Source organism: Taurulus bubalis (genome assembly GCF_910589615.1).
Source record: "Taurulus bubalis genome assembly, chromosome: 12".
In the NCBI taxonomy this organism is placed as follows: domain Eukaryota; kingdom Metazoa; phylum Chordata; class Actinopteri; order Perciformes; family Cottidae; genus Taurulus; species Taurulus bubalis.
The window spans coordinates 24,868,511-24,881,314 of NC_136600.1; the positions used below are offsets into that span (position 1 = coordinate 24,868,511).

Sequence of the window (12,804 nt, forward strand, 5' to 3'; positions counted from 1 at the left end):
TCGCATGTGATTAAATAGTCACGCTTACATTAGTGGTGACACACATTAGAGGCCATTCCGTGTTATTCAGGTCCGGCTAACCCTCAACAAAACCTTTCCAGCACATTAATTCTCAGTGGTGAGCAGGTTTGGTGGAGTATTTATCTAAAATGGAGTATAGAAGTGAGATAAGAGGCTCTGGTTCTAAAGGTATCATGGGGAAGTTAATCAGTGAACCTTGACTGCCTCTGCAAAGCCTCTCTCCCTCTGCACGGTTATTAAAAGGGATTTTGTCTAACAGTCGAGCAGGAATAGGCTCTCCAACTTCAATTATCCATAAAAAAACAACAACTTCCGAGATAAGACTTTTGTGCGTCTTTATCAATTTGCCGACTTAGCCGAGATATGATGGAGATGGAGATGGAGATTGAGATGGAGATGGAGATGGAGATGGCCGCAGTGCATCATCTGCAAATCCATTACCCTCATGCACGTGTTGCGTTTCTTTTCCACGTTCAGCTCCAAGCTCACCTGCCCCCCTGGCGACATCGTTCAGTTCCAAGACGATTCTGCACCGATGCAGAGACAGAACATCATCTGAGGTTTGGTTTGATTTCAGCGCAGTGCGTCCTGCTGTCATTTGCCGTCACACTCGTTTTTCTCTCCTCTCCTTCGATCCGCGTGAGAGAGGCAGCGTCCAACTTGTTGCTCTCGCCGCCAGCTGCTCCGTTTCAACGATGTTAGCGCGAGAGTAGAAGTAGCTGCTAAGCTAATTCATGCTACAAGGCATTTAGGAAGTGCCCGGTCTGAGAGCCGCCAGGTGAAAACCATATTGTTGTAGATTAAAGCACACCGTCTTGTATGTTTATGTCCTGAGGCTGCTTATATTAATGTTGTAGCCAGAGTTCAGCGTGAAGCCATGTGCAGGAGTGTAGAAAGTGAAGGGTGCGATACATTCTCCGTCATTGCATTCAGTGTAGAGTCACACCTCTTAAGGGTATTCAGCTCACGGCACTTGCTTTCCATCAGCTGATTACTCCTGTGATCAGCTACCTGCCTGCACATTTGTTCCAGCGTCGACTCCTCAAAGCGCCCGTCTACCTTGATAAGTTCATTTTCTTGTTATCATTTTATGTTGGAAATGCATCCTGGGACCCTTCATTGTTAACGTCAGTAGATACAGCTACTTTTTCTTTTTTTTTACAAAGCAAAATGTCTGCTGTGTGGAGGATCTATGGGGTTTGTGGGGTTTCCACCCGACCCACTGCAAACTCAAAGTTCTCCGAGAACCGGTGGTGCAAACTCCGTCTCTGTGATAAATGACCCCTGTGGTCGACTACAGCGACATTTTAAAACTGATGTCCTGGTTTCCATTTGCTTATTTTAATTATTAACCGCGTATGTGTTAATAACTATTTTCTCTGTTTGCAATTGGATTAGTACATGTAGCAAATGTTTGACATTTAGTCAATCAAACGACATGGCAGTAAATGAAATAGACGGGAAACAGAAGTCCCTGCTTGTACAGAGCCACTCAGGTGAACCATCATTAGGCCGTGCTGTGAAAAGCAATTACTCAGGATACCACTAAAGTAACTGGAATGTAATGCAAGCACATTTCTGCCCACAGCCACTGCATTAGCGACATGCGCCTAGAGGCACAATGTGCACAAAGCTCACTAAGGTGTTAAAGATACACACGGCATCAGCAGCAGCAAAAGGTAAGGAAAACGGAAGCATATGTTTTGTCCTTCTGGTTATGAATTATCGAGGAGCTACCTGTCGTCTTAGCTTGGCCTCCTGAGATCCTGGGCTGTGACAGAATACACCAGCCTCATTTACAGAAACCAGAGGGATTGTATGACAGCACAGACGCATATATTTTTAATGAGCCATTATGACAGTACAATTGCATCAGCCTTTCTGCAGGCACCTTGGCACAAGCTGCATCCAGTCCATTAGCCTTCTTTTCTGTGAGAAAGCGGATTGAAAGCCGTAAGTAGCTGGTCACCTCAGGAGAGACGAGGAAGTCTTCGTCTTAGCTGCACTCTTTTCGTCGTTTTTTTATTTGCTTTGTTCTCGGTTTTACTGGCTGGTTTTGGAAACAGCTTACAGTTCTCTTCAGGGGCGGCTCTGACAACTAGCACAAACCATGGCACTCGCACAATGGGTTTACACAAAAATCTCATCAACTTTAAAACCACAGGTTGTCAAATCCAGTCAATGCAGTCATTCAAGTAAGTTCTTGATTGTAATACCCTCTTAAGATCGCACACTCCGAGACCTTTTGAAGGGTTTCATGTTCACAATGTATTTTTCTCAGGGTCAAATGGTGAAATCTCACAAACAGCTTGTAGTCTAAACCAACAGCCTGCAATTGGCGGGCAAGATATATATTTTTTCTTTACACAGTGATGTATCCACAGTGGCCGAACAGATGTTTACCAATCAAATTGCATTTGAAACTTTCATGTCCCTCCATTCGTTTGCTATTCCACCTGCGAAGGCAGCCAGTACCAATCTACTCCAATGTGGGTCTATATATCAAGAACAAAAAGGACCTTGGGAACATATTGATGACCCCTGACAAACACTGAGGCACACAGCCCGTGAACAAAAAAAAGCCCTTTGTAAATCAAGGTGGTGGTCACAGCCCACATTGAGGGCAGTGTAAACTGTACTGACACAGACAGACATGGTAATGGTTTCCGCGTGGGATGTAGCTCGTCATGCACCAGTGTGGCCCCGGGCGTGAACTTACTCTCCATCGACCGTCGCTGACGAGTCAACAATCGGCCCCACAGGGCCGCGGTTTTCACGATCGCTCTCGGCAGCGCTCTGTTCCTCGCTCCCTCTCTTCTCGTTCCCTGTGTCGCTCATTATAACTCTCTCACTCATTATCACTCTGCGTCTAACTTGTTCTCTCTGAGCCTTTCACATTCAGCCAAGATCTATGTGCCTCTTTCCCGTAGTTACTCCCTTTTACTCTTGCAGTCTCTCTCTTTCTCTCTCCCTCGTTCTCTGTCCATCTTGTTAGAGCCCAGATTTATTACCGCAATCTGTCAGCGCTCCAGTCTCGCCTCCTGACACATTCTGTGGCAACCAATATGCATATGCTGTTGTTAGTATTATTATATAGACAAATATAAGCTATATGGAGCTATAAAAAAGCCTTCAGCACATAAACAGAGGTGAGGGAATGTTGTGTCTATGAAATAAAATCACCCAACGACTCCTTATGAGCATCCTTCCAGTGAGAGACCACTCAAAGCGCTTTAACACTACAAGTCATCGTTCTCTCACACACACACACACACACACACACACTGGTGGGAAGAGCTACAATGCAGATCAGGACCAACTCACATTCATATAACATCTGCGCATCGCAAGCACAGCTGCGGGAGCAACTTGGGGTTAAGTGTCTTGCCCGAGGACGCATCGACATGGACTAGCACTAGCGGAGCCGGGGATCGAACCGCCGATCGCCTGATTGAAGGAGCCTGCTCTACCGTTGATCCACAGTCGAAGTGGAGGGCCCCGTTAATTGGAAGAATTTGTTTCACCACTAAACCATTCAAGCGTTCCCGGAGAAGGCTGCACGGGAAAAACAAATCTTCTCAGCAAAATACAAACTTAGGCTGAAAAAAAAAAAAATCTATTTACTTTTACCAATTTGCCATTTTTGCCAAAGATAAATGTGTATCCACATGTTTTTTTAATTAAAATGTTTTTTCCCCCTGTGTTCAAGATGTGGATTTATCTTGTCAAAAATATTGAAACTGTCAGCCTCCTTGTTTTTACGTAAGTAAAATGCCAAAACGCCATGTACTTGTGCAAGTATAGGAGAAATCAAATTAGATACTAGCCGCTGAACTTACTGTAAGCAAGAGGGACCTCCTGTGGGGAGCGTGCGTCTGTATGTTTACTAGCAGCGCCCAAGGCAAAGGTTGAGCACCATGAATAATTCATCTCTTTACAGAAGAAGCAGAGTTATTGTTTGAAATATGACCACAGCCATTATTTCTGACAGAATAATTAAACAATAAACGACAAGACAGATGCACATTGTACCTTAATGACATCCGAATGATGCAAAGTAAAATAAGATATGCAAAGCACATAAGCTTGAGTGTTAGGCTACCAAGAAATGATGGCTCACAAATGACTGGAGAGCGTTTTTTTATTGACTCACTGTCTACTGCCAGCTCTTTGTTAATTATCATTTTTATGATCATCCACTGGAAAAGAGTGCATAAATGCCGACGTGAACATTTGAAGGTTTGAAATGCACACGACAAGAGCAGAAACCAGGGATGTGAATTGTAAACATACAAGTCATGAGGGGCCAGCAAGTCCGATGCAGGAACAGAAATCTATTGGTATGATTGAGGTGATGCTTCAGGCAGAATTGAACTAGATTACAGTCTGGCGCATTATGATGTGGATGGATGTTTATTATGTGCATACATTATGTTGTTATTTTAGGTGCAAAATGCGTCATTGCAAAACACGGTCCACAGAAAAACAGAGACACAAACAGGGAGGTGTGCACCTATCTGCACAGTTAGTCCAATCAGTCAGACAGAAACCATGACAGCTTGGTGAGAATACAGTAAATCCATACAAACTGCACCATGATACCCCTGAACAAAATATCTGCCAACATCTAACACACGTACATGCACACGCCAAAACAGTTGTCAAACTTCTTTTGCACTAAATCCTCCTGAATCCTCAAACACACAAAGAACTTTTTGTTTTTAGGAAAGCTCCAGCAGATGACTAAACAAAAAAGACAGAGCATAGCTGGAAAAGTACAAGTCTGCCTGCAAAAAAATGTGCAGGGCTCAACGGTAACAGCTGCCCAGTTGCCCCAGCATCCGAACCATTGGATTTGATCCGGTTGCCGGTGTTGGAACTCAGTTTTCTTTCAGTCTTATCCAAAAACAAACAAGCCCAACGTGAACAGTGTTTGTCATTTACCATAAAAGTCGGGTTACAAGCCGCTACTACGTTTGGGGGGTGTCGCCGCAAGTTCCCCGCTGTAGCCAGCTAGCGCTGCTGCTAGTTCCCCGCTAACTTTCGCTAGCTCTCCGCTAACATCCGCTAGCTCTCGCTAGTTCCCCGACAACCACCGAAGGAAGCGGGATCAGCCCCGGCTCGACGCCCGACTTGGGCAGAGGGGACGCAGGCAGTAGCAGCAGCAGCGGGGAGCTAACAGCAGCGCTAGCTTACTACAGCGGGGAGCTAGCAGCAGCGCTAGCTTGCTACAGCGGGGACACCCACCGAAGGTAGTAGCGGCTTGTAACCCGGCTTTTACTGTACTCAAATGTAAAGATAATGTCCCAGCTAGCCCTCATTTGCTGCATTACCCACATCCGATACTGCGGCTTGTTGATCTTCTTTTGCATTGTTGGTGACACCTAACCGCTTACTAGTGCAATACTTTTTTGGATGATAAACAATTCTAACGTATATCTTTCATTCCGACACAATTTATATCTTCCCTAGGCGCTTAAAAACTGTACGGGTCTGACACTGGCGTCATCAAATATTCTAATAACCAATGCTGACTGCTTACAATCTACACCCGTTTAGTTTTTTTTTTTTACCTTGCAACATTTTGGGACATATACATTTATATCAAGGACCGGCCTTGAAGCTACACCTTGACAGCAAAAGACGTGCACCACAATACGCGGCCGCCTCCCTGGACCCGCGTGTAAAGCCCTCAGGTCACTGAGCCAATGTCAGACATGATATTTCCCTCTGACCTTTTTCCTGCCAGTTCAACCAGGTAGACATAATGCCTCAGAGGCTTATGGTACGCTATCGGTCACATAAGGGACAGACTTGGACACACGATTGATATCTTCCCTAGGCGCTTACAAATTTCAATTACCTGTATACGAGACACTGAAATGTTATTTCTGCCATCACGCTGCCTGTAGGCTACACTCCGCTGCCAAGCTGCTGCTGACAACACTGAATTTACCTTTTACTGTTTTATCTGGAGGTTAAAAACACTAAAATGCTGCATTCTACATACATTACTATAAATATATATGTATATGTGTATATATATATAGATATATATATATATCTATATCTATATATAGATATAGATATATATATAGTAAAACATGTCAAAGGGCACCTATTGTATGCAATGGGCTCCATTTTGTCATAACAGCAAAGCTTGTAACAACAGAGCTTGTTTTTCATGACTCACAATATGATGTCGGTGTCATTATCCATTCTGGCTTAAGCTTTTATATCAAAGATTCATATATTACGAGTGAAATGAGGGGTGCATGCTTTGGATAATTTATGATGTCTTGTTACATCATAGCTGGATTTGTTGTCCCAACATTTTCACTTTGCGGTGAATACCTGTAGCTTTGTTACACAACTACTCAACATGTATTTCAGTAATAATCAGTGACTTTCCAATAGCCTCCGTGCCTGCACTCTGGAATAAATGTGCAGGGGCAGGTGGGAATGTTGCTCACACACTCCATTAAGCTTTTGCAGGCAGTTTAGGAAAAGGCTGCATTGATATGCAATATCTATTCAAAAAAAAAAATATATTTTAAAAAACCACTAAAGACCTGTGGGTTTCTGAACTCTATGAGCAGTGGGAGATGTCAACAGAAGATGTAAACTGCCGGAGCCGGATCACCACACGGGGGATTAATCTGTTTCATAAGCTTTACTGAATAAAAACCTCTGCCTACGATTTCTGCAGCTCTTCGTGACTAACATGGAATATTGAGCCGGAGCGCATCAAGGTCTTCTGGAGATCTTTGCTGAATTATGTATAAACAGAGACACTTGGATAAACCGGTGAATTTGCCGGCTCCCTCCGCTGCTTGACCTTCCTCTCCTCTCCGTTACCTTCGGTACTGAGCGTTTTTCACGTCAACACAATCAATTGTTGCTCGCTCTGATCCGATTCTTTCTTAACCGCACAAAGCCAAAACACCGCTATCTTTCAGTGGGAGTGTTAAACAGCTAGCAGGATGTCGGAAAGGAACTCTAACATGTATGTATTGATTAAGTGTGACTTCATTAGACACGCACCACTGTGAGTTATAGCAGTGGCCTTCACTGACCTTTGTCTCTTCGTACTGTAACTACTGGCTTGATGCTCAGTCAATTCAGTTGTCAGATATGAAGCAAGTATAGCGAGACTGAATAATAATCAAGCAGCAGACAGGCATTTATCCCAAGTGTCAATGGCTGTAACCATCAAACATACCGATCCGAACTTACACAGCACTGAAAGGCATGGAAGACAGATGAAGCGCTGCAGGGAAATGAATTATACAAGTCTGAACATTTTGTTTGCTGGTACTCCATCAGCCATGACCAGCTTTGAGAGTAAGCCTCCATTTCTTCATAAACCATCCCCTAACCTCACCATTAACAGAAAGCTCACAGAGAACACAGATAATTATCTCCCTCTGCCTCCTCGTCTCACTTCATATTTGAAGCGAATACATTCCTGGAGACGCCGCATGCGGCTATAAGCAGCAGTTGAGGAGATTATTATGAAACTATTTTCTGCAACTCTGTGGAAATAATGCTTGAAATGCTTACCAAAGTCCCCAGGGACGAAGATGTCATAGACACAGCTCTGGCCTCTGGTGTAATTATGTGGGTAGTTTGGTGAGAGCACAGTTCCCTCTGAACCTGTAAAGTGACCTCCACAGGGAGCTGTGGGGACAGGAAGGGAAGCAACACAGAAACACAGTTAACAAATGTGAAACAAGCAGCTTACATACCTGGGGAAATGAGGCAATAAAATGCAATCGGCAAATCCATCTTACCTGGCACGAGTGCACAGGTAAGCAGTTTATATCACAAATTGAGATGAAAAGTCACCTTTGAAAACTTTCAGCTGCTGACAGATATAATTTTGGCCAGCATACCAAAATATGTTTGACACTTGAGAGGCACTTTGGGGACGGAAGAGCAAGTCGGGGTTTGTATTTACAGGGTTAAACCCTAAAAGGGAAACAACCAGCGAGGAAATGTACTTTTTCGCCTTCAAAATATCTAAAAAACACCATCGATCAACGAAACACGCAATCACAAAAGTTCCACACGCCGTGACTTTAATCAGCCGATATCGCCCGGCAGCATGTTTCGCAGTCAGCAAACTACACACACACACACACAACAAGTCCAATTGGTCGGTGTTTTGTAGTCCTAATTGATGTGAGCTTTGGAAAAGACTCTCCTCTCATGTTAGCATGCAGTAATGCAGTTTGTGCTACTAAAGCTCTAAACAATAACCAGACCCGTGCATGCTTTTACTTCATCATAGCGTAGGCAAATATAATAATCAAAAATAGCTGCAGTTTGTCTTGCACCTGCATCTTAAGCCGTTAATGATGCACCTAACTTGCAGAGAGGCCCTCTAATGTAGTTGCCTCAAACCTCACGGACTGAGCCATCAGGTGGGGGAGCCCCGGTTGTCAACACATGCACACATTTGTCGTGGGGGAGGGTGTGTCGCCAGCTGCTCTGAAACCTCCCCTGCGGGACACCTAATTCACGTGTCACTGCAGCTTCATCGAGCAGCGCAGGAGAAGATGAACAAAAGCGAACAGAGCCGCTAATGTGGAAAGATGGATCAGCAATTTATCCGCATTTGCTTCTGCGAGTAGCAAGAGGCAAGTAATCAAAAATACAGTATGTGATTATGGCAAGTGGGGCTCTGAGTCAAACTGATTAGTCAGGCAGAATGGGAGCCGCAGTGTCGTGGTGGGTGAGGAATGTGAGAATGCTGCCGGTGGGAAGGAGGGCCCGCTGTACTGTCAGTCGACAGCAGGTGAGAGCGGCCCAGACAGCCAGGCAGGGGTGCTCAAGATGGGCTGTAATGGGTCCGTTCTGACAGGTGAGAGCGGTGCTAAGGAGACAAGGGCACGCTGTGAAACCTGCAAAATCACCTTGTGTTCTGTAAGAGACGGATGGGTCGGAGTATCCGGAAATCCACAGACAGAAAGTCTGCTGTCTGACTTATGATGATATTGAGGACGCAGGTTGCCTTTTTAAAAGATGTTCATGTACACGGTTTCATTTCAAGAGAGCTCAGATTAACCTTCAAAATCTAAACTTCCACATGTTCATACATGTATGACATATACATTCCTGGTATCAGACTTTAATTACATCAATTTATTTAACATCAACATGAATAGCCATAGCACCGCTTTTGTTGTTTGTCAGTTACTTATATACACTTCATATACACTACATATACTTTGCATTTCTGCACTTTCTTTAATGTTTAATTTCGTAAATTAATACGCTCTGATGTTTTGTTGTATATACCGTAAAAGTTGGGTTACAAGCCGCTACTACGTTCGGTGGGTGTCCCCGCTAGTTCCCCGCTGTAGCCAGCTAGCGCTGCTGCTAGCTCCCCGCTGTAGCCAGCTAGCGCTGCTGCTAGTTCCCCGCTAACTTCCGCTAACTCTCCGCTAGCTCTCCGCTAACTAGCAGAGCTAGCAGCAGTACTAGCTTGCTACAGCGGGGAGCTAGCAGCAGCGCTAGCTTGCTACAGCGGGGAGCTAGCAGCAGCGCTAGCAACAACCGCTGAAGGTAGTAGCGACTTGTAACCCGGCTTTTACGGTATTGAGTTTTGTTGTATATATTGAGTATTTTTCATTCCTGATATTTGTTCTACGTAAGTTGCTTGCCACTGTGACAAACACATTTCCCCTTGGGGATGAATAAAGCATACATCCATCTATCCATCCATCCATCCATCCATCCATCTCTCTATATCCACCTATCTGCAGCCTTTTCAAAGCACATCATTACAAACAGAGAGGCAGCTGCAAATAAACAGGTTCCAGTGTTTTTACATTTCTAACTGCTTCCATTTGAAGGCTATTGACCCGGCCCTGCAGTCTACTGCATTTAGACAGACATGGGAGCTAATGGAAGCTAATCTAATCTGCTGAATTCAATGGGCGAGATACTAAAATGTGGACAGACAATGGATTCAATGAAATGTAAAACATGGCAAATTGTAACTGATCAAGTTTACGATTAGAGCCTAACCACTGCCGATCCCTTGAATGTTGATAATAAAAGAACCGTAACCAAGATATCGATTGAGTACTGAAACATATTTTTGGCATATCCGTCTTCCAATTTCTTGTTACTCATCGGTCGGTATATATATGGCTGTACAGATATATTTGTGATGAACTAAAATCAACCAATAATGTCAGCCGCCACATGTATTGATCTAAGAGATAAGATAAGATCTTCCTTTATTAGTCCCGCAGTGGGGAATTTGCAGGATTACAGCAGCAGACAATATCTATCTATCTATCTATCTATATCTATATATATAGATATAGATATAGATATAAATAAACAGTAAATAATCCACAGTAGCAATATTATCTATACAGACAGAATAAAATGCATTTCAAAATGTATTTATATTGCACCGGTTGAAGTGATTAAAGTGGCTGACTGTGCTCTCATTATGCATGTAATCCACAGGCTGAAATGAACACCTTTGTACACAATACATTACAATTCTTTTAGCTGACGCTTTTATCCAAAGAGACTTAGAATAAGTGCATTTAACCATGTGTATAAACTCAGAACAACAAGAATCAAGAAAGTATGATTTCTTCAAGAAAGTTAAACTATAAAATGCCATTTAAGTGCTACTTAAGTGCTACTTAAGTGCTACTTTCTTTATGCAAGGTATAGTGGGAAAAGATGTATTTTTAGTTTGCGACACTGGATTTTAGGACATGAAGTTGGAAAACGGATATAATTTCAGCACGTCTAAGTAAAACAGTGCGATTGCTGTCCACAATATAATTCTCCAACATATAATACATTAGGAATCAGTCTTTTTGGCAACTTTTTAAAGTAAACTGCATGTTTTCCGACTTTGTAAAATACCGCCAACTTCAGCCGATTGCTCAGCGATGTGAAGGGACGGGAGCTGACCCCGTGTCGGAGCAGCCTGAAGCCATCAGCTCTCGTAGACTGTTAAGTCATCGGGTCATATTTGGTCTCAAAGTGGAAATACTAAACGGAGAGATGCTGATGGAGCCTTTAGTAAAGCACATCACCGCAGGGCTGTTACTGTAGGTGCCAACTGTATGTGTAATGGATAGCTCCCTGGTGTGAGAGAGGGTGCCCCTGTTCTCCGCTGCTGGAAATGAGAACTGAATTATAATTCAGCCGTGAAAGATCAGATAGTTTGAGGAGAATTAAACTACTGGAGGGAGGAGCGCCGAGCTTTCTTTAAACTCTGCACATCTTTTCTCCCTTCTCTCCTTGACACTGTGATACTGAAAGAGCTCTAGGAAATGGCGCTGTAGGGTTGGCTGTGAATATATTCCAACTACTATAAAAAAATGGTCTATTGTTCAGCACTTTATGAGGTTTGAACTAATTCTGCAGACCTGGTAGCCGACAACGCTCTTCACCAATCAAACGTTATGGCTTTTATATTTCCAATAAAATACTGAAGCCTTTTATTTTACTATTCCAGGAAGGATTTGTGATGTCTGCTCCTCGCAAATCGTGAAAGTGTTGACATGGTTTTAACCGGGATTCAGGTTTCTGCACATGTCAGTGCAGTTTGCATGGAAAATATTACATGAAATAACAGTTTTTGGACCCTCATCTTAGTGAGAGCTACAAAGACATTGTAAACAAGACTATTACATAACATTTAAGATAATAAAAAACAGGAATAAGTATCATTTGAGCACTGAATGTACCACGAAATGCAAAACTCATTAATTCAATGCAATTTTCTGCTTTAAGACTCTGTTGTCTTTTTAATGTTTTTTAGGTTTAAAGTTTTAACTTTTTGCTGTTTTGTTCATAAGGTCCATTGTCTGTGTTTTTAAGTGTGATGAGACTATTAAGCCGCCCTCTTGACCAGCCCCCCTTGTAAAAGACATTTATAACCTCAATGGGATTATCCTGGATCAATAGAGATGGTCTGATCAGACTGATAGGGTTCAGCTGTGGGAAATTATATTTGGCAGTCTATTGGAGACTTGGGCTAGTGATATATGACATTAAATTGAATTAAGCTTAAACTATATTGTCTATTGTTTTAGGTTATAGTTTTAGAAAAAGTAAAATAATTACCTTTTGGGGTGTCATTAAAAAACTAAATACACACATAGAAGCTGGGACCTGACAGACAAGAGTGTGTTATAGTTTTCCCATGTTTTGAGACACTGAGGTTGTGTTAATTGTAGTTTAATCTACACTGTATGAATCTGGACTCCTTTTGGTTCATTTTTCAAGACCTCACCAGACTAGAGCCCCAAATAGTTTCATCACATGACATATAGTGATGTTTCTGATATAAAGTCCTTCACACCTTTTTGTAATCTTATTTCACACATATGAAAATGAATGTGATTTAAGTGCATTACAGTGCTGAGAAATGCATTCTGGGAGGGACTCATTTGTACACAGCACAGTCCTGGTCACATGGTATCAAATACAGTCCAAGCGGATGGCGTGCAGTTCTCTGCTACTCAGCTCTAATGCAGAAGTGTTGCCGCTCACCTTGACAGCTCGGCTTGGACCTGTCCCACTCGGGTCTCTTGCTGTTGCCCATGACGCATGTCAGCGTGGAGTAGCCCTGCAGCAGGTATCCAGCCTCGCAGTGAAACGTCACCATGGACCCCAGCTTGTAGTCAGTACCCATCCTGGAGCCGTTCATCACATTCCCCGGATCAAAACACGCCTCTCGCAGTTTAGCTGCCAATCAAAAGAACGAAGCTTTTAGAGGAGTGACATGCGACATGA

General features: G+C 43.1%; 1 protein-coding gene across 1 annotated transcript in view; it reads right to left on the reverse strand.

Moving 5' to 3' along the window:
- Window positions 1–12,804, reverse strand: part of LOC306745299 (CUB and sushi domain-containing protein 3-like) — a gene marked incomplete at both ends in the record, with an annotated part of 218,685 nt that overhangs the window by 102,674 nt on the left and 103,207 nt on the right. The window contains 2 exons of the mRNA XM_079228051.1: window positions 7,585–7,701; window positions 12,562–12,756. Of these exons, the coding sequence (XP_079084177.1) occupies window positions 7,585–7,701; window positions 12,562–12,756 (312 nt within the window). The remainder of the gene's footprint in view (window positions 1–7,584; window positions 7,702–12,561; window positions 12,757–12,804) is intronic.